This window comes from Tiliqua scincoides, chromosome 1 (assembly GCF_035046505.1).
Source record: "Tiliqua scincoides isolate rTilSci1 chromosome 1, rTilSci1.hap2, whole genome shotgun sequence".
In the NCBI taxonomy this organism is placed as follows: Eukaryota; Metazoa; Chordata; class Lepidosauria; order Squamata; family Scincidae; genus Tiliqua; species Tiliqua scincoides.
In genome coordinates, this window is record NC_089821.1 from 93,495,947 (window position 1) to 93,516,689 (window position 20,743).

General features: G+C 41.1%; 1 protein-coding gene across 1 annotated transcript in view; it reads left to right on the top strand.

The window, feature by feature from the left end:
- The window catches only part of ACVR2A (activin A receptor type 2A), an 85,541-nt gene that overhangs the window by 40,548 nt on the left and 24,250 nt on the right, over nucleotides 1–20,743 (top strand). The window contains exons 2-4 of the mRNA XM_066611940.1: nucleotides 7,789–7,996; nucleotides 11,007–11,116; nucleotides 12,394–12,548. Of these exons, the coding sequence (XP_066468037.1) occupies nucleotides 7,789–7,996; nucleotides 11,007–11,116; nucleotides 12,394–12,548 (473 nt within the window). The remainder of the gene's footprint in view (nucleotides 1–7,788; nucleotides 7,997–11,006; nucleotides 11,117–12,393; nucleotides 12,549–20,743) is intronic.

The window sequence follows — 20,743 nt, forward strand, 5'->3', positions numbered from 1 at the left end:
TTTTTGCTTGACTCCAACTAAGCCTCAGTTATTGCACCAACAATGTTCCTTTTTATTTAATTGTGCTTCAGGGACTTTTTCCCTTGGTGTTGCCTATGGCAGCTCCTGTGCCTTTCCCAGAGGCAAACTTTGGTAAAGGACAAAGAGGAACATTGTACTGGGCTTTGGACCACTGTGATTAGGCTTCCTAACCCCCCCCCCTAAAGGAATGCTGGTCCCCCCCTATCAGGGACTTCTGCCTTGTCTAAAAGATCCTCCCTAGACTGGCCTTAAAGCCCGTGGCCACTTGTCCATTAGGAATATTAGCATATACGTCAGCGTTCTTGGCAGGTATTTTGTTGGGAAGGTGGGAGAGGGTTTGAAATTAATACACTCTTAATTTACAAAGACAGTATCTTTCACCAAGGGTGGAGTAACCTTCCCATCAGAGGTTTCTGTGCTTTGTCTATGTGGGATGCAAGATCATTGGCCTCATCTTGATTCTGAAGTCTCCTCTGACTGATGATAGTGCAACTATCAGTGATGATAGTCCTCATGATAGTGCAACTTCCAGGAATGTAAACTTCATGCCAAGAAGTAATATCATGTGTGAGATTTTGGGCAAGAGCCCTCCAACACCATCTCCTTCCATTCCAAGGTCTGATAACTAGCAAGATAAATCTGCCCCTAAAACCCTGCAGCCCTCCAAGTACCACACAGTCCTCTTTGGGAGGGTCCCCATCAATCCTCTGGTGAAGATTTTCAGGCATATAGGGCACTGCTGAGATAAGGGCAGTGAACCTTCCTTTCCATACACACTCTTAGTGTATTAATTATATCTTTCAAACTCTCAGGGAGTTTGAAAACCGCAGGAAGTGCTTGCAGGGGAGGGGAGGGAGACAGCGGGGTTGGGGAGAAGGCAGCAATGCGATCCCCAGGATCACGCTTCCACTTCCAGTTTTGTGGAGGCTAAGTGTGATCACTCCTTTCACTTGGGGAGCCCTGCAGATGCTTGCGCATGGCTCTCCGCACCCCAGTAAGGCTGCTGCAGGGACTGGGGAGCCCATCCCAGTCCCTACAGCCCCCTGAGTGACACAATCCTGGGGTTTGCGTCACTGCCTTGCCCCTGCTCCTTTAAAAAATTTTTTTTATTATTTTCCAAAATAAAAACAAATATAAACAAACACATAATAAACACAAACTCAATACACAATACCCCCACACAAAAAAAACACAAACACACCACTGGAGGGTGCAAGCAATCATATATCAATATATCGAATCAATCAATACATATCTTCTAATCTTGTTCCTCTTCTAGTTTAGCCTCTTAATATCATTTGTCTATCATATCATATCCTGTATAATATATCATGCATACAATATTTTCATCTAAATGCCCTATCTTATACATCTACAACTTCATTTTCAACCCAGCATAAAATGGTCTCCTTTGCTCTATCTGTGTCGGTTTACACTATTGATCCAAAATCTCTGTAAGCCTATCCATTTCCGCCACATTCATTATTTGCTCTATTAATTCATCTTTCATTGAAATTTTAATATCTTTCCAGTATCTAACATATAAAATCCTTGCAGCAGTTATTATCATAACTAAGTACACATCATTTTCTTTATCTATAATATCTAAGGTAATATTAAGCAAAAATAACTGGTTTCAGCGATATCGTAAATCCAACCATCTCTTGTATTGCATTCCTTACCATTTTTCAATATACTTGCATTTTTTTACATGTCCGCCATTTATAATAAAATGTCCCTTCTACACATTTACACTACCAACGATTTTTTGATCTGAGCTGATTCATTTTTACCAGTTTTACTGGTGTCATGTACCATCTATAAAACATTTTATATACATGTTCTTTAAAATTTGTTGCTCTAGTAAATTTTGTATTATATTTTGTATTATAAGGGGGGGACAAGGTTGTAATCATGGGGGACTTCAATTATCCTCATATTGACTGGGTCAATTTGTGTTCTGGCCACGAAAAGGAGACCGGATTCCTTGAGGTGCTAAATGACTGTGCCTTAAAGCAGCTAGTCATGGAGCCCACCAGAGGACAGGTGACTCTGGATTTAATATTGTGCGGTACACAGGACCTGGTTAGAGATGTCAATGTTACAGAGCCATTGGACAACTGTGATCATGCTGCGATCCGTTTCGACGTGCACGTCGGGGGAAGAATACCGGGCAAATCTCTCACAAAAACCCTTGACTTCCGAAGGACGGACTTGCCTCAAATGAGGAGGCTGGTTAGAAGGAGGTTGAAAGGGAAGGTAAAAAGAGTTCACTCTCTCCAGAGTACATGGAGGCTGCTTAAAACAACAGTAATAGAGGCCCAGCAGAGGTGTATACCACAAAGAAAGAAGGGTTCCACTAAAGCCAGGAGGGTGCCCGCATGGCTAACGAGCCAAGTTAGAGAGGCTGTAAAGGGCAAGGAAGCTTCCTTCCGTAAATGGAAGTCTTGCCCTAATGAGGAGAATAAAAAGGAACATAAACTGTGGCAAAAGAAATGTAAGAAGGTGATATGGGAGGCCAAGCGAGACTATGAGGAATGCATGACCAGCAACATTAAGAGGAATATTAAAAGCTTCTTCAAATATGTTAGAAGCAGGAAACCCGCCAGAGAAGCGGTTTGCCCTCTGGATGGTGAGGGAGGGAAAAGGGAGATAAAAGGAGACTTAGAGATGGCAGAAGAAATTAAATGAGTTCTTTGCATCTGTCTTCACGGCAGAAGACCTCGAGCAGATACTGCTGCCCGAACGGCCCCTCCTGACTGAGGAATTAAGTCAGATAGAGGTTGAAAGAGAAGATGTTTCAGACCTCATTGATAAATTAAAGATCAATAAGTCACCGGGCCCTGATGGCATCCACCCAAGAGTTATTAAGGAATTGAAAAATGAAGTTGCTGATCTCTTGACTAAGATATGCAACTTGTCCCTCAAAACGGCCACGGTGCCAGAAGACTGGAGGATAGCAAATGTCACGCCTATCTTTAAAAAGGGAAAGAGGGGGGACTCGGGAAACTATAGGCTGGTCAGCCTAACATCTATACCGGGTAAGATGGTGTAAGATGGCCTCATCAAAGATAGGATTTCAGAACACATAGATGAACAAGCCTTGCTGAGAGAGAATCAGCATGGCTTCTGTAAGGGTAAGTCTTGCCTCACAAACCTTTTAGAATTCTTTGAAAAGGTCCACAGGCATGTGGATGCGGGAGAACCCGTGGACATTATATATCTGGACTTTCAGAAGGTGTTCGACACAGTCCCTCACCAAAGGCTACTGAAAAAACTCCACAGTCAGGGAATTAGAGGACAGGCCCTGTCATGGACTGAGACCTGGTTGAAGACCAGGAAACAGAGAGTGGGTGTCAATGGGCAATTTTCACAATGAAGAGAAGTGAAAAGCGGTGTGCCCCAAGGATCTGTCCTTCAACGTGCTTTTCAACATCTTCATAAATGACCTGGAGACAGGGTTGAGCAGTGAGGTGGCAAAGTTTGCGGACGACACCAAACTTTTCCGACTGGTGAAGACCAGAAGTGATTGTGAAGAGCTCCAGAAGGATCTCTTCACACTGGCAGAATGGGCAGCAAAATGGCAGATGCGTTGCAATGTCAGTAAGTGTAAAGTCATGCACACTGGGGCAAAAAATCCAAACTTCACATATAGGCTAATGGGTTCTGAGCTATCTGTGACAGATCAGGAGAGAGATCTTGGGGTGGTGGTGGACAGGTTGATGAAAGTGTCGACCCAATGTGTGGCGGCAGTGAAGAAGGCCAATTCTATGCTTGAGATCATTAGAAAAAGTATTGAGAACAAAACGGCTAATATTATAATGCCGTTGTACAAATCGATGGTAAGGCCACACCTGGAGTATTGTGTTCATTTCTGGTCGCCACATCTCAAAAAAGACATAGTGGAAATGGAAAAGGTGCAAAAGAGAGTGACTAAGATGATTACGGGGCTGGGGCACCTTCCTTATGAGGAAAAGCTGTGGCGTTTGGGCCTCTTCAGCCTAGAAAAGAGGCGCCTGAGGGGGGACATGATTGAGACATACAAAATTATGCAGGGGATGGACTGAGTGGATAGAGATGCTCTTTACACTCTCACATAACACCAGAACCAGGGGACATCCGTTAAAATTGAGTGTTCGGAGAGTTAGGACAGACAAAAGAAAATATTTCTTTACTCAGCGTGTGGTCGGTCTGTGGAACTCCTTGCTGCAGGATGTGGTGATGGCGTCTGGCCTGGATGCCTTTAAAAGGGGGTTGGAGAAGTTTCTGGAGGAAAAATCCATTACAGGTTACAAGCCATGATGTGCATGTACAACCTCCTGATTTTAGAAATGGGCTATGTCAGAATGCCAGATGCAAGGGAGGACACCAGAATGAGGTCTCTTGTTATCTGGTGTGCTCCCTGAGGCATTTGGTGGGCCACTGTGAGATACAGGAAGCTCAACTAGATGGGCCTATAGCCTGATCCAGTGGGGCTATTCTTATGTCCTTATTTCCAAATCTATTTCCATTGTTCTAATGTAATATTATGACCTATCCATATTTAACTTTTACAATTGAAGGAAGACTTTCGTTTTTGTGGTGAATTTAAGTCATTTATGTTGACAGAGTAAATACTCCATCCTCCCTTAACCATCATGTTTCTTTTTACTATTCACCTCTTTTTGTCGTCTTCTTGTTGCTATCGGTGAATGCCTCCTTGCCCCTCTAGTTTCTTCCTTTTCTGATTCCTCAGTTATCTCTGAATCATCTGATTTCTTTTCTTCCAGCTTCATTTCTATACTTTCTAGTCTTCTTTTCTTCTCAGTTCCTCGATTTCTTCATTTCTCATCTCATCTTTCATCACTGTACTCAAAAAAATTCTCTGCTTTCATTGTTGAATTTATATTATATCTCTGTGACTGGAATTGAAAATACATACCTTCTGGGAGGAGCCATCTATATGGTATTTACTTTCCTCTTAAAAATTTTCCTAGCTCTTCATATTCTTTTCTCTTCTTTCTCACTCTCCATGGGACATGTCTCAGAATTTTCACTTTGCTACCCTCCACCATCCATTCCTTTTCCTGTGAGATCTTTAATATTTTATCTCTGTAAAAATTTCTGATGGATTTCTCTTGGTAGTTCATGTTTTCTTAGATAGAAAGTGCTCACTCTTCTCGCTGAATCCAGATCCATGAGTATTTCCTCTGTTGGTGTGTCGATCCACTCTGATATTAAATCACCAATCAGACGTCGTGTATCTTCCCCTTTCTGTTCTGGTACATTTTGTATTCTCACCACTCGAACTGCACTCTCCATCTGAATTTCCATTAAAGTTGCCTCTCCATCATATTGGTTCTGTTCTATCTCCAGTATTCTAGATTGATCTTTTGTAGTCTTTTCTTCTAATGTTCTAATCTTTTGTGTATTCTCGTCTGCTTGACCTTTAACAGCTTTCAGTTTCAAACTGAGATCATTTAGTTGTGCAGTTAAAACATCCGAACTAGCTTGAACCTGCAGAAATTGATTTGTGTGCTGCTGTCCCATCACCACTAATTTTTCTATATTGTCTTGTATTGTCTGCTTCCAGTCTTTCCCTTTCGGTTCCTCTTGTGTTAGTTTTCCCAAGCTTGACTCCAGGGCGGGAGAGCCCCTAACTTCCGCTCCCTTTCCTGTCATCCTTTTTCTTCCTTCTTACATCTTATTTCCTGTAAAACTCAAATATCCCATATATCACTATCAGTTACCCATATATCACATCATCAAGAAATCAACTGTTCACCCATAAAAACCAACACAAGGAAATTTTCAGTCAAATATACCTTTGCCTTGCAATATTTTTAACGCCACTAGATGTCCTCAGCGTATCGTCCTCCTTCACTTGTCAAATCCTGTTCTTGACCTTGCGGTGTCTTTTTAAACCCACTGGATGTCCCCAATGTTCTATTCTTCTTATTCTGTTGTTTTGATTCTATTGCTTATATTTGTCACCATATCAACCACATTCCGTTCCAGGAAATAGTGAGAGGAATTCAAAACAATAAACCACTTTTGCAAAACAAAGAAATGCAGATCTCCAGCCCTCTCCACAGGCACTCCAAGATCTCCACAGGAAAACGAAACTGAGGGTTCCAAAGCAGAGTTTATATTTGAAAACAATTAATTTGTAATCCAGCGAGTTTTATATTTGTAAAGTCAGAGTTTTGCTCTCATATTTCCATAACAATCTCGGCAAATTTCCTCCAAAGCTTCTTCTCACTCAAGCAAACAAGTGAACGGAGAAAGCCTCCCCCCTCTTTCCTCTTCTCAGAGGGGGGGAATCTGCCTCTTCTTCCCTCGTGCAAAAGTTTAATCAGGCAGTCAATTAATCAATCAATGCCAGACACACACAACAGAATAACACTCACTTAGTTTTTCCAAAGTCTTTCGCTGCCTGGGGCCTTCAGCTTAGTTTCAAGATGAATCCTCACCAACACCAACATTGATGGCTAGGTTCCCTTGGAGAAAAACAGCCCCTGGCTGGACCCTTCTTCTCCAAAACCGTATACCATCTGTAGGATCGAATCTCTCCTGATCACAGATCCTCGGATCTCCTCAGACCCATGGTTTTTGGGGAGGAAATAGCATGCTTTCCCAAGAGCTTTCAAGAGCTCATAAAAACACAGCCATTCAGTTGCCTCTGGCCCCACCCCTTCCCCTTGCTCCTGCCCCTTAAGGGGGCAGAGGCCAGGGCCTTCAGGCTGCGGTGTCGCGATGCCCCAGTTTGAATACCACTGATTTAGATGGTATCTTATCCTCTTACACCTAAACAAATGTATAATAACTTACTAGGAATATCTCTTCTGGAGATGTCAAATTCTAGCAGCAGGCATGTTAACTAAGGATTGGTTGTGTTTCTGGAAAGAAATAATATGTTTTAAGGGTTGAGAAGAGTGTGTATGGAAGGGAAGGTTCTCTGCCCTCAGCTCAGCAGTGCCCTATATGCTTGAAAATCTGCACCAGAGGATTGGTGGGGACCCTCCCAAAGAGGATTGTGTGGTACTTGGAGGGCTGCAGGGTTTTAGGGGAGATTGGTAAAAAAATAATTCTCACACCCTACATAGATGGAAGTATCTCCCATTTACAGAAGAGGGAGTTGGAATTCAGTTCTAAGAATTTAATAACCTAAACTCTCATTTATCCTAAGTAGTATGATGTTTAATTAAAATATGTAGTATTAAAGGAAGATCTAGAAATGGTAATATCCTAACAGCAAGGCTTTGCATTGCAACCTTGTGGAAATCATTTTTCTAGGGTCCCCTTGTGGAAAATTTCTGGCGGCCCCGTCCCCCAGTTTCTGAATATAAACAATTGTTTCGTCAACACCTAATTACATTAAATGACTATAAACATTTTTTTTTAAAAAAATGAAATGTATTCTGGGCATAACTTCTGGTTATAAAGTATGATATTCTTGTGCATTGTTTCTAGATTTATGTTACAGTGGTTATCATTACTTAGTTTAGGTTGTGATGGTATAAAAAGTTATATTTCAATTGTATAAACGCATAGTTTTAAAATCAGCTTTATTTAAAACATGATTTAATAATAGGAAATAGGAAAAGTGCTGTCTAAGTATTCTTGTTTTGGATGTGCTGGATGCCATTTTAGGCTGGTAGTGTATATATATTGGCTTATATCCCAAGTTATACATTAGAAATTTAATGCAGTCTTGTTTTGAGTATTCAGAATATTTTGCAACCTTTTCCAATGCCTAAATTTTTCATTACTCTTAATTCCATGTAGGAGCCATACTAGGCAGATCAGAGACACAGGAGTGCATCTTCTACAATGCTAATTGGGAACAGGAAAACACAAATCGCAGTGGCATTGAGCCTTGTAATGGCGATAAGGATAAAAGACGACACTGCTTTGCAACATGGAAGAATATTTCTGGATCTATTGAAATTGTGAAAAAGGGTTGCTGGCTGGATGATATTAACTGTTATGACAGGCAAGCAAACCATTTCTGCTTTTTTGTATTCTGTTTTGCATACTAATTTTTAAAGTGTTTTTTTAAAAAGATGGTGGAAAAAATATATAAGACATAATTCAATGCATGTCCCAGTCTTCAAGTTCTACAAATGGAACTGTCTAAACGATTGCATTTAATTTGTAACTTCAGATGCTTTCAAACATGCATTAAAGCAGCACTCGTTGCACCTTGGGAATGTATTTACTCTGTTTTTGTCAGACATACCTACTTCTTTCCATGGTTGAACGTGGAGCTCTCTTATAGCAGAAGCAGTTGTACTATTTGACTGTTGTGATCCCACCATCCTAAGAGAAGATATAGCCTTTCGAAAATTGATTGTGGGCTGAATGAATGTTTAATTGAATAAAGCTAATGTCCAGTACTCTTTAAAAAAAAAAAAAAAAGATGAGTGAGGGGAGAAAGGCTGAACTGACAACTTAATCAGAATTAGAATTGCTGGTGAGATATCTTGTACAGAGAAAAGGCAGGAAGAAATTGAAATTTACATGAGGAGGAAGTGTTGCAACTGCTGTTTTTATACATGTTTTGTGTACATCCTTAATATAGAAGATGAATTTTCTTACTTTATTTAATTATATTAAAACTACATGGCCTCCAGAAACTTTACTTGTACCAAACAGTATACTGAATGCAATTTGTGTGACATGCTTTGTTTTTCAACTGTAGTTAACATTTTGGTTATAAATACAATACCCAGCAAGGGTAGAATTGCTGCTTACTGTTACTTTATATTCCCTCCTTACCCCCGCCCCCCCCCCGTTCATCTCTACAATTCTCTGTCCTAAGTATTTTGTAGGAGTTAGGCAGCCCTTTCCTAAAAATGGATTAGACAATTTTTTTTCTTAAAAATGATGTAGGCAAGTGACTAGGAGAGTTATGATGATGGCAAATTTCCCATGTTTTTGGAAAAATCATGTCTCCTTGCAACAGAAGCACTATCTTGCTAAGACATTACTCACACAAAAGATGTCTAGGAAGTCCATAGGGAGGCTAGCCTTTTATCATTTTAAATACACCTTACTGAATGTATTTAAGTGACTTACACAGATTCAACATGAATTGATTTCCCTTATTAGAATTAATGGCTAAGAGAAATTCATCCCTGTGAAAATATTCTAGGTGAACCTACAACTTTTAAGCCACCTTTGGAATAATTACCAAAGCTAAATAATACCACGTAGTTTTACTGAAGTTTCTCTTCCATGATCAGAAGGCACTTCTATTCATGCAAGTGGAGGGTGATTTTCGCCATTCTATCCTGATTCTGCAGTCTTGTGTGCTGCATACAGTGTGCCTCTCTCGTGTGCCTCCCTGCTCTGGGGAGGTCTTTGAACCCCATGAAGCAAATTTTTGCTTGGCACAGAGGACTGTTGTGCTGAGGCGGCAGCAGGAAAGTTCATTTCCCCACTTGCAAACTAGAGGATTATGTCCAAAGAAAAATATGCCTTGACAAGTTAGTCTTGTCATTTCAGTAGAATGTAGTCCTGGCTAACTTTCTTTGGATACAACACTTTATAAAGTTTGAGTCAAGTTGACCTTTTTCAGCCTAGTTCTGATTGGTATAAACTTTCATTGTAGGAGCTGATGGCATAGGGAAGCTCATGCTATATTAAAATTCACCTGGAAAGCGGCTACTTGATCCATACTCTTGATTTGAAACAATAGTGCTTGCTACAGTGATCCACAGTAATTTCAACATCACTTCAGAGGAGGCAATCTACAGCAAGATTTTCCCCTCCCTCTTCTTGTCAAGTAATATGACACAAAAACTGGAAGAATAATGATTTCACAGTGGAGGGTGACTTTTTCCCCTCTCTTGGATGTTGTCTCAAGAGGCAAAAAGACTGTTGCACATTTCACTACAATAATTTTATATGTAAAATAAATATAAAGAGCCCTGTGAAATTTGGTTCAACTGTGCTTTAAATAATTAATTGTGATTAATTATAATAGTGATTAAAGCATGTATGCAAAAATGGCCATAATTCTGTGCATTCAATTGCCCATGTTGTACCAGAGAATTTGTCATATTAATTTAGAAAAATGATATCCCTTCCTTTCTATGCCAAATGTCCAAGGCAGCTTACAGAGTTCACCAAACAATAAATGTACAATATATAAAACAAATAAAAACAATTAGGGGCCAGGTATTTATATCAGAGTAAAGCAGCAAAATAAGAGCCCAATCCTGAGCTTGTACTTCCAGTGGTGAATGTCACAAACATGCTGTAAAGCACATTTTCGACCCTCAACAACAACCCATTGCTGGAGATAGCTCAGCACCCGCTCACTGGGCTAATCCACTGGGCTAGCACTGGTGGATTGCCAGACTCCACTTTTCAGTAGTCACATCCTCTGCTGGGCAGGGAGGAGGTGTGCTGGGGGAGGGAGGCAGAACCAGCGTAGCTCTGCACCGCCACATTCAGAGCCTCCGTGTTGGGCCATGGGCCTGACACAGGCTCTTGGTTCTAAGGCAGCCCAAAGCCTTACCCAGGGGAAGAGGACGAAAGTCTCATTTGCCTGAGGGAGCTGCCAGTGGCTGCCCTGCTGTGCATAGGATGCTACAGCAGCTGTTTTTGCAGCAGTTTTTGTGGCAGCCCTGGCGCAACGGGCAGCTCAGGATTGGACTGTAATACACCATATAGATACACAGGTGACAGATATAAACCCAAACACCTGACCAAACAAAAATGTTTTGAGCCCTTGCTGAAAAGCCATGAGGGAGGGTAGTTCTTAATTCCCCTAGAAGGGAGTTCCATAATTGTGGTGCCACTACAGAGAAGGCTTACCCTTGTGCTGCCATTCCTCTAACTTGGAGCTGGGGCAGCACTTGCAGGAGAGTTCCCTCAGATGACTTAAGAGGGCAGGCTAGAATGGATGGGAGAAGGCAGTCTTGTTAAATAACCTGAACCAAACCATGAAGATCTTTATCATTTTAAAATAATTAACTGGTTTTAATCTCTTTCAGAACTGACTGTGTAGAAAAGAAAGACAGTCCTGAAGTATTTTTCTGCTGCTGTGAAGGCAACATGTGCAACGAGCACTTTCTCTATCTTCCAGAGATGGAGATAACACATCGTGAGTTATAGTTTTTCTAAAGATTTGGTTTGGCAAGCCACAGGTTTTGTATATTGAAAAATGTGATCTTCATTTGTGGTTGCTTGTGTTGGTTGTGAGAGATCTTTTAATGAGATTTACAAATATGTTTAAATGAAATTTGGTTGGCCAATTTACTGCAATATGTTTTGTTTAGATTTTAAAGACTCAGTAAATCTTACAAGTGTTACAAGAGTTTACAGTTGAAACTTGCATGATTGTAGATTGTCCAGGTTACAGAATTTTGTTTGTCAGTTCTCAGTGACTAGAACAGTCAATGGTTGCATAGTACATTTGTGTACTGATAGATGTGGATTGTAGGAAATTGCAGTGACATACTGAAAATGCATTGTGAAAATCATGAACCCAGTTCACACAGAGTCCTGCTGAATGGACAAACCTTATACTAAATTGAACTCTAAAGCATGGTTTATAATAACCTTGCAAATCCAGTTGTTCCATGTACAACACACATCTCTCCCTCTAAAATTAAAGCACAACAGGGTGTAATTGCACTGGATATAATTTGTCATTGACAGTAGTCTTGATAATTTTTTGTTGAGAAACTTTAAAAAACTTTTATCATAAAATATTTGAATTTTGAAAAGTAACATTAAGTTACTTGACATAGCACTTGAACTTTTATATGCTGTGTGGTCAGGAGTGATATTATTTATTGGGCCAATTTCTGCTTGGAAAGTCTAGTGCAAGCTTTCAAGTTCATAACATTTGTCAAACAAATGAACAAATAACCACTTAATGAAATCAGTTGAAATGCAAACACTTGAAATGTTACACTTTGATTTGATTAGATGTTCATTTGAGATCCTCATGCTCTATTTAATATACAAGGTGTCTCAAGAAAATGTGCTTATACTTTATAGTATAAAATTGATTATGCTATAATTCACACATATACTACATATGGTATACACAGAAGCAGTTGCTTGACCCAGTTAATTAGTGAATGAATTAGACCAAGTGCTTGAAATGTCCTTCATTGGCATTTATGCACTGTTGACTAAGACCTCCACCTACGTGTGTGCTGGGATAGTTCCACAAATTTCTTAGACTGCTTCTGTTGAATGTTTGAGTATTGCATGTTTTCTGCATTGAAGTATGTATGAATTGGCACATTAAAATGTACTTTTTGTTGACACCCTGTGTATTTGATTTTCCTCCCATGTTTAAGGATAGGGATGTGCTCTGTTTAGTATTAGATCTATCAGAAGATTAATTGTAATTTTTTTTTCCTGCAGCTACTTCTAATCCTCTCCCACCTAAACCACCTCTCTTCAGTACCTTGCTTTATTCTCTGGTGCCTATAATGGGGATTGCGGTGATCGTACTATTTTCTTTTTGGATGTATCGACACCACAAATTAGCATATCCTCCAGTACTTGTACCAACCCAGGTAAGATGATTTATTTTTGTCTGAATTAAATTTGTGGTGAAAACAGTTCCTTTTAAGTGAGTGAAATCATTGAATCGTACCCCACAGAGCTTTTTTCCCTCCTCTTTCCTATTGTATTTCCTTTACCCTTTCCCTATGGATAAAGGCAGCATGACCTGGGGAGGGAGGTGCAGTTGGAAGTGAGAATTGAATTTGGGAACTTCTCCGTGTGTGACGCACATGCAGAAGTGCTTCACTTAAGACTTGCTTGATATCCTTTTACATAAAGATACAGTTTATGATGGATTGTTATTTTCTGGGAATTTAATTGTGGCACTACAGTGCTTTTAAATTTAAAAGTTCTGAAAGTTGCATACCCCAAAGTATAATTCAGTTGGATACCTGGCTAGATTCTGAAGTGGAACATCTCAGAAATTACTGAGTGCACACATTAGGGTACATAATGTTGAATTTGGAGTTCATGTGTTAAAAAATACCTGACAGAATTATTAGGATGTATAAACTTGTAACAACTAATAATGTAGGGATATTTAAAGTGCCAAATTTGAAGCTGAGAGAGCTTTGCACTCCTATTTGGGAAACTTGAGTTATTCCTTACAGTTAGTTAGTAGTTAGTTTTTTATAGCAGCTGCTACATTTCTTAAAACAATTCATTTATTGCAATTGGTCTTATAGCAACTGAATGTTTACAGGGACTCCAGAATGCTGCTCCTTGAAAACTGTGGGAAAAATTTCAATCCCCCCTTTTTGGACATAGTGCTTAGGAGTCGTGTAGCCATTCATAAGATAACTTAACCTCACTTTAATTTATGCATTTTTTAACATACAACAAACCTTTATTAGGCATATATATGCATTTTTTAAATACCATCATTGAAGCTTGAGGATAGCATGAAATAGGCACTCAAACAAAGTCAGTTTTTTGCCTGGCATACTTTCACTGAAGCTACTTCCCCTGAAAATGAAGGTGACACTTTAGTCAGGGATATGTATATTTTTATAAAGGTTATGAAGGAATAGTCTAGAAAATCAATTGAAGTTAAAATTGCTGAACAATTTATTATCAAAAGTGAGGAGCTAGTTGACTTAGCACACATCACATGTTTGGTGAAATGAGGTACTACATACACCATTGGAGCAAGCCCCAAGCAGCAGCAGCAGCTTTGCTGAGCCCGCCCGACACACTGGCTGCATGCAAGCCTTCCGCCTTACCCCAGACAGGGGAGGAAGGAAGCGCTCCCATTGGGCTGCTGGTGGTGACTCCTCCCCAGGGGCCTGGCTCTTCCCCCTGCTGTCCGTTCCTTCCCCCCCATTGGCCTCGCACCTCCCTCCTTTGCCCCAGCTGCTGGAGCCTTCCAGGGGCGGCGAGCAGAGGCTTGCGCCTGGCAGCTGGAGCGATGGCTTCGAGTGCCCACCAACAACGTTCCGCATGCCCTCCGTGGTCTCCATCTCGAAGCACTGCTTCCTCATTTTCCATTTTCCTGTTCAGTCACTTTAGGTCAAGTATCACCCTGATAATCCCCCTGAGTTGGCATTCCATTTGTTTTTCCCTTACCAGAAATATAGACCCCCCTTCTGCACAGTATTTGCTGCCATTCTGCAGGTGCCCTTCATAGCTGCTGGGAACAGATAATAGGCACTGCACTGTCACGGCTATAGTGAGGCAGCTAGTTTACATGGAGCCAGGCATAGTGATCAGATGTTGTCTTCATCCCCTCCAATTTGACCAGTTGGGTCAAGAGAAACTTGGGCTGGAGTATGAACATTATACTCTGCCTTTCTATCTCTGTAAAGAGGTGGCTGAGGCTAGGCATTATAATCAAACGTTCATTTGTCTCCTGACACAGCAGAACAGCATGCTGGTGATAACTTCTACTTTGCTGAAAGGGATGACTGGCTAATAGTATTTAAGAAACAATCTAGGTTGCAACAACCCTTTCCATAGTATTAAGTGTGTGTATAGCAACTATGTAACATGCCAACTAATCTCATCATATTATGTTCCACCCCTCTGCCGATTTTGGATGAAAAAACAGCTTGTCAACAAAGCAGTGTCCATGATGGCATTCTTAATAATAATTTAATTGCCAAATCAAATGAGATCTAATCTCTTGTTCATCTTGACCATCCTGTTGTATTTTGTACAGTTGATCTCCTGTTTCTGCTTGATTTTTTTTAAGTAGCCTTGCCCACCCAATTGCTAGTTTACATGGAACCAGGCATAGTGATCAGATGTTGTCTTCATCCCCTCCAAATTGAACATTTTCATCCCCTCCAACTGAACATTTTTTGTTCACTTGTATATTAGATGTGCCCAACACATCTTGTTTAACTTGCCAGAACTGACCAACACTGCTAATAGATGCACTTGACAGTGTGTCTTATGACATATTGACACTAATATATATGATCTGATGTATCTGGTCTTGACTCTTTCTTTTCTTTAAAATTGTATGTTCAGTATGTTTCAGTATTTTTCTTCTGTTTCAACCCACTCACTGTCTGGAGTTGAGGTGGTGGAGAAAATACCTCAAGTGCTGTTATTTCAAATAAACTATGCATCAGATGTTTTCAGCTCTAGGGTGAAATAGATCTAGTATTGTTTTTAATTGTACATGGCAACCCCAGAGAGTCTCTTCACTTGTTAGCAGGGTCTTTACAAGACTTATGACTGTTAGCTTTTTAAAGTAGGGACTTTTTTCTTTGTCAGACTCTCAGTACTGTGCTGCTTTTGTATAAATACTTTTGACCATAGTCAATAAATTACATTATAAATACTATAGGTCATAGTTAAAGGAAAGTGCATACTGTGAAAATACCTGGTTCACTATATTGGGGTTATTAACATTGTATGCTGGGCTACGCAATCCTGACTGGCACTTAAGCTTGCTCAAGTCCCCTGCGCTGCCTTCCAGTTGTCACAAATGTGCCATAAAGCACATTCATACTACCTTGGGAGTCAGGCTCATGTAGAAAGGCTGAGCCAGTCCAGTGAGGCCAGATCCAACCCAGGACGCTAGGAGTTTTTGCTGGCCTCTGCAGGACACTGCAAGGGGCTGGAGGGAGTGGTGGGAGGGCAGAATAGAGGAGAGGAGGGGTGGACCAGGAGTGGGATCAGGCCCGGATTGGGCAGTTGCGGTAATGCAGGCCTGATCCTAATCTCCGGCCCCGGCTCAATCATCCTTAACATGGGCTGCTCAGATTTGCATTAGCAAATTTTCTGGCACAAATCTGAGTAGGCCCATGGGGTGGCTCGTGTGCAACATGGGAAGGGGGAAAAATATCCCCTTACCCCAAATTGCACTTCAGCAGGCACCTACCTTGTACCGAATACAGCGCAGGCCAGTTGGCCTGCCTGTTCCACTGCAAATTCGGATTGCGCCTTAGATGGGTAATGTGAGTTGTGATTACTCTGTTCTTGCCCATATTTCTTTCCTAAATGAGTAAAAACTTAACAGGACAGTAAATGTTGTTTAGTGGCCCTTTTAACATAAAGACCTTCTGGATTTTAATTCCAAAGCTCTGAGCTTTGACCCTTGGGTGGTTTCTATTTTACTTTTCCTCCAAGGGTGATATACAAGGATTTCTCCACATTTTATCCTCAAAACAATTCTGAGGTAGTTTAAGAAGGTTACCTGTGGTCACCTAGTTAGCTTCATGCATGAATGGGGCTTTGTGAGCCTATATCTTCTCTACTGTTAGCACAACAATCCTGCCCTACCCCACACAGGCTCTCTAGTTAATATGAAATGTAAGTGGAGTGGAATAACTTTTCAAAGGCAGTTCTAGAAGAAGTAGCAGCAAATCAAAGCATCAGTCACATGGCGAGTTTTGCATAACTTTCCTGCCAAACTGAAAATATTAATATCAAATAGAAGTTCACTTTATTTAGCTTGTTATCCAGAGAGACAGCTTTACTTTGCAGGTATTTAAAAGATTTGTTATTAAATGATGCAACACTGCCCTCTGGTGTAATGTAGGAACCTACAAACCTGTTCATGTACACATTCGTGTTTACTTTAGAAAAGTTGGAAAGCTAACAGGAAAGGAACATCTATAAGATGAGCAGTTCATTAGGTGAATAACTGTACATTCTTCAGTGGGATCTCCATGATCTCCAGGTGGGTAGCTCCTCCCTCTCAGGTAGGCAGGCCAGAGTTCAGAATTGTACACTTTCAGCATTCCTGGCAATCAGTGTGTATTCCTGAGACTTCTGGAACAGCTGCAATATATTTAGATTAATTTCTCAGTCATTTTTGGACACTTAAAATTACTACTATGAACATAAGTTATAAATAAATGTATTTGTTCAATATAGTTACTTTTAAAAGCTGTACTAACACTATTGCTGTATCTCCTGTTCCTTTCAGAGCAGGATTTTGCTAGTTGGTTATACAATAATGTGTTTTTTAAAAAGGCATCAGTACTGAATCAGGTGTCACTTTTTAATGCTCTTGTTTCCTTTTGTCACTTTTCTAAGTTGCTCAGTACCTAATTTGTACTGTACGAAGTAATTTCTGTTTGCTTGTGTGTTTTTCTTTACAAGCACGCCTTTCACATAATGATAGAGGTAAGATGCATTGTTTATTCCTAGCCATGGATTTTTTGAGCTGTAGATTGAGTGATACTTAGTACACTCCTTTTGTAGAATTTTTTCAAAAAGCATGTTTGGGCAAGCATACAAAATACGGGTGTGTTCAAAAAATTGATCAGTAAAATTGCTTGCCTTGTCTGACTACTGCACTCTGTTCTCTGTCTGTAATCTGTCTGGTTCTTACCTGTGATGGCAATAGAAGACAAACTCTAGGAACTGAAGTAGAAGAAACAAATTGTGGCAAGTACAATCTATTCAGAGTTGACACTTAGTCCTTTTTTTAGACATCATTGGGCCCAATCCTATCCAGCATAGGAGTGGTGGTTCCAAATGGTTACTGCCAGGTCCTGTGCTGGATCCAAGCAGGCTGAATAGACTCCTGGAGGAAGAGGACATTCATCCCCTTACCCCAAGTAACACCCCAGCCTGCTCAGAGGGTCTTAAGTCAGCACCAGCTGGAAGGGCTATTTGGAAAGTAACCTCCATTTGGCTTTTAAAAAAAACAAGAATGAAGGAAAACAATTTAATACTGCTGCAAAGTTAAATACAACAACAGCACTACACTTTTCCATGTAAGCTCCACCTGAATTGAGACAATTATTGTATCCTGGGACAAGAACTTTGCTGCCTGGGAGCTCAGTCAGCTTTCATTTGTGTAAACATAAGGTGTGGTACTTTTCCATGACAATGCACATGCACACACAGTGGCAGAGTTCTTGAGGAGGGGAGACAAAAGCTTGTCCCAGGATATAATAATGGCCTCAGTTCAGGTGGAGATTACAGGGAAGTGTAGTGCTGGCATTGTATTTAACTTTTGAGCAATGTTAAATTGTTTTCCTTCATTCTTGTATTTTTAAAAGCCAAACAGAGGTTACTTTCTGAATAGCCCTGATATTTTGCTGGCCCCATGTTGGGCGTCCAAGCCTGACATGGGATCAAATTTGGCGACCTGCACTGGTCCAACCTCCCCTGGGACCTGTCCCTCTCACTGTTCTGCCCTTCTGCCGCCTTCCCCATGCCACTCAATGCTCACCTTAGATCCAGCAGTAGCCAGGGGTTCCTCTGCAGCGTTCATAGGGCAGTGCGTGCCTCCCTTCTGGCACCGTTTATTCACAGGGTGGTGCCAACTTGCCTTGCGGCATGTTTGCAACATCTGGAACTGAAGCCCAATAGGATTGGGCTGCCCGTTGAGCTTTGTATTGAAACCTAGGGGAAGCACCCTTCCTGCTATTCTCTGCAGTGCTCCATGTCAAAGCTCTTAGTTTTAGAGGCAGGCTGCCTCTGATTGCCAGATGCAGGGGAGGGCACCCGGAGGCAGATTGTGTCTGTTGCCTTGTGTGCTCCCTGGGACATTTGGTGGCCCACTGTGAGATACAGGAAGCTGGACTAGATGGGCCTTTGGCCTGATCCAGCAGGGCTCTTCTTATGACTGCTTCTGCCACACAGGAGTTTCTAGAGTGTCTCTGAGCTCATCAGACTGAGGAAGAGAAGAGGGCTTTCCTGCTGCAGGGATGCTGGAAATTAAGGGAACGTCCTGCTGTGTAATCATGGGGAGGCTTAGGGCAGGATTTAGTTTTGAAACAGGACTTGAACTCAAACAAGCCCTCATCCTCAGTCCTCTTCCTATTGCTCTACTCTCCTCCCTGGCTTGCTCTGCAATGTGCAGGAAAGACTGGGTGCATCCAGTTGCCAAGGGTGGAGCTTCTTTGCCTCTCTTTTTCAGTTACAAATCCTTTCATCAGTACTTGTTTTCCCAAGCTATCACTTTGCAGCTCAGTAGTGCTTTGAAAAGTTTCTTCCTTAGAGAAGAGGGGGGGTGTTAAGCTTTAGCTGCTGAGCTGCAGTGTGCCTCCCCGGAAAAAAGGCTATGGAACAGCCCAGTTATCAGGCAGGCACTGTTTCAGTAGCGCTTCTTCTGCTAGGGAACATGCTGCTGCTTAACAACTGAGAGCTACTCTGAGGAGCCTGATGATCACACGAACCAACTAAATAGGTTCCAGGGACCGAATCTGGCTTGCGGGCCTTAAGTCTGATACCGCTGAGTTAGCAGATATCCATTTTACTTTATTGTGTCATTCCAAATAATATCATAATCACAGTTCTGAAAGGAATTAAAATAGAAAGAGGTCAAGGGTTTTGTGCTGCAATTGGCTTCCCCTCTGGTATTAAATACTTTGTACATGTCTGGATTTGATATAAATATATAGTTGTTGCTATTGGGTATGAGGGGAATATCTCATACTGTGTATGAAATGTTTTTATATCATTTTCTTTACCTTTGTAGCTAAACGTCTCAAGTACCTTTTCTCTGTATAGTAAGTTCAAGAGCCGTAAGTGAGGTAGTAAGAGAGCCAGGGTAGTGTAGTGGTTTGGGAGGTAGACCTGGAATAGCCAGGTTTGAATCTCCCTTAACCACAAAGCTTCCTGGGTAACCTTGGGCCAGTCACTTTCTCTCAGCCTCACCTACCTCACAGGGTTGTTGTGAGGACAGAAGGAGGGGAACAGCGGTGTACCCCGCCCTGAGCTCTTCAGAGGAAGGCCGGTATTTAAAAAAGTGAAAAAAAAGTTTACGCTTCCATGAAAAGAGCCAGAAAAGTTCTAAAAATTTACTTGAATCTATTTTGGAAGGATTTATTTATCTGAAATATTGATAACTACTTTTCTACCCCCAGTGAGAAGGGGGCACCAAGGCAGTTTTATTAAAAAGAATTCTACAGCTCAGTTACCAAACAATAGAAAGTGTAGTGAACAAAAGTGAATTCTTTACAAATTAGTAATTATCAACTTCATAATCCATAACAATTCCATGAACAGTTTGTCAGCATTCATGTATAATTTTAGTGGAAGTGCTTTCACAGTTCAGTTGTAGTGCCTATTTTGACATTTCTAGAGCAGTTGTTCTCAAACTTTTTAGCATTGGTACCCACTTTCTAAAATGACACTTGGTTGGGACCCAAGCTTTACAAGATTTAAAAAAAGGTGACATCATTTACTTTGAAAATAAATATTTTTATTTACAAGTAATATTTTTATTTGCAAAAAAACTCAATCCATTTCTTGTAATAAGGCAGCTCTAAAGAATAACTTGCACCAACCTTGTTTGGGATTTTCTTCGCTGTCCTGCTGAAGCAGGCCTTTGGAACTGCAACAGAAGGCATCTATCTCCGGACCAGATCAGACGGAAAGCTCTTCAACCTCTCCAGACTGAGAGCAAAATCCAAAGTCCAGCTGAAATGTCTGCGTGACTTCCTCTTTGCCGACGATGCAGCTGTCACTACCCACTCTGCCAAAGATCTCCAGCAGCTCATGGATCGTTTTAGCAAGGCCTGCCAAGATTTTGGACTGACAATCAGCCTGAAGAAAACACAGGTCATGGTTCAGGATGTGGACTCACCTCCCTGTATTACAATCTCTGAGCATGAACTGGAGGTTGTCCATGACTTTGTGTACCTTGGCTCAACGATCTCCGACACTCTTTCTCTCGATACCGAGCTAAACAAGCGCATCGGTAAAGCAGCTACCACGTTTTCCAGACTCACAAAGAGAGTCTGGTCCAACAAGAAGCTGACGGAACATACCAAGATCCAGGTCTACAGAGCTT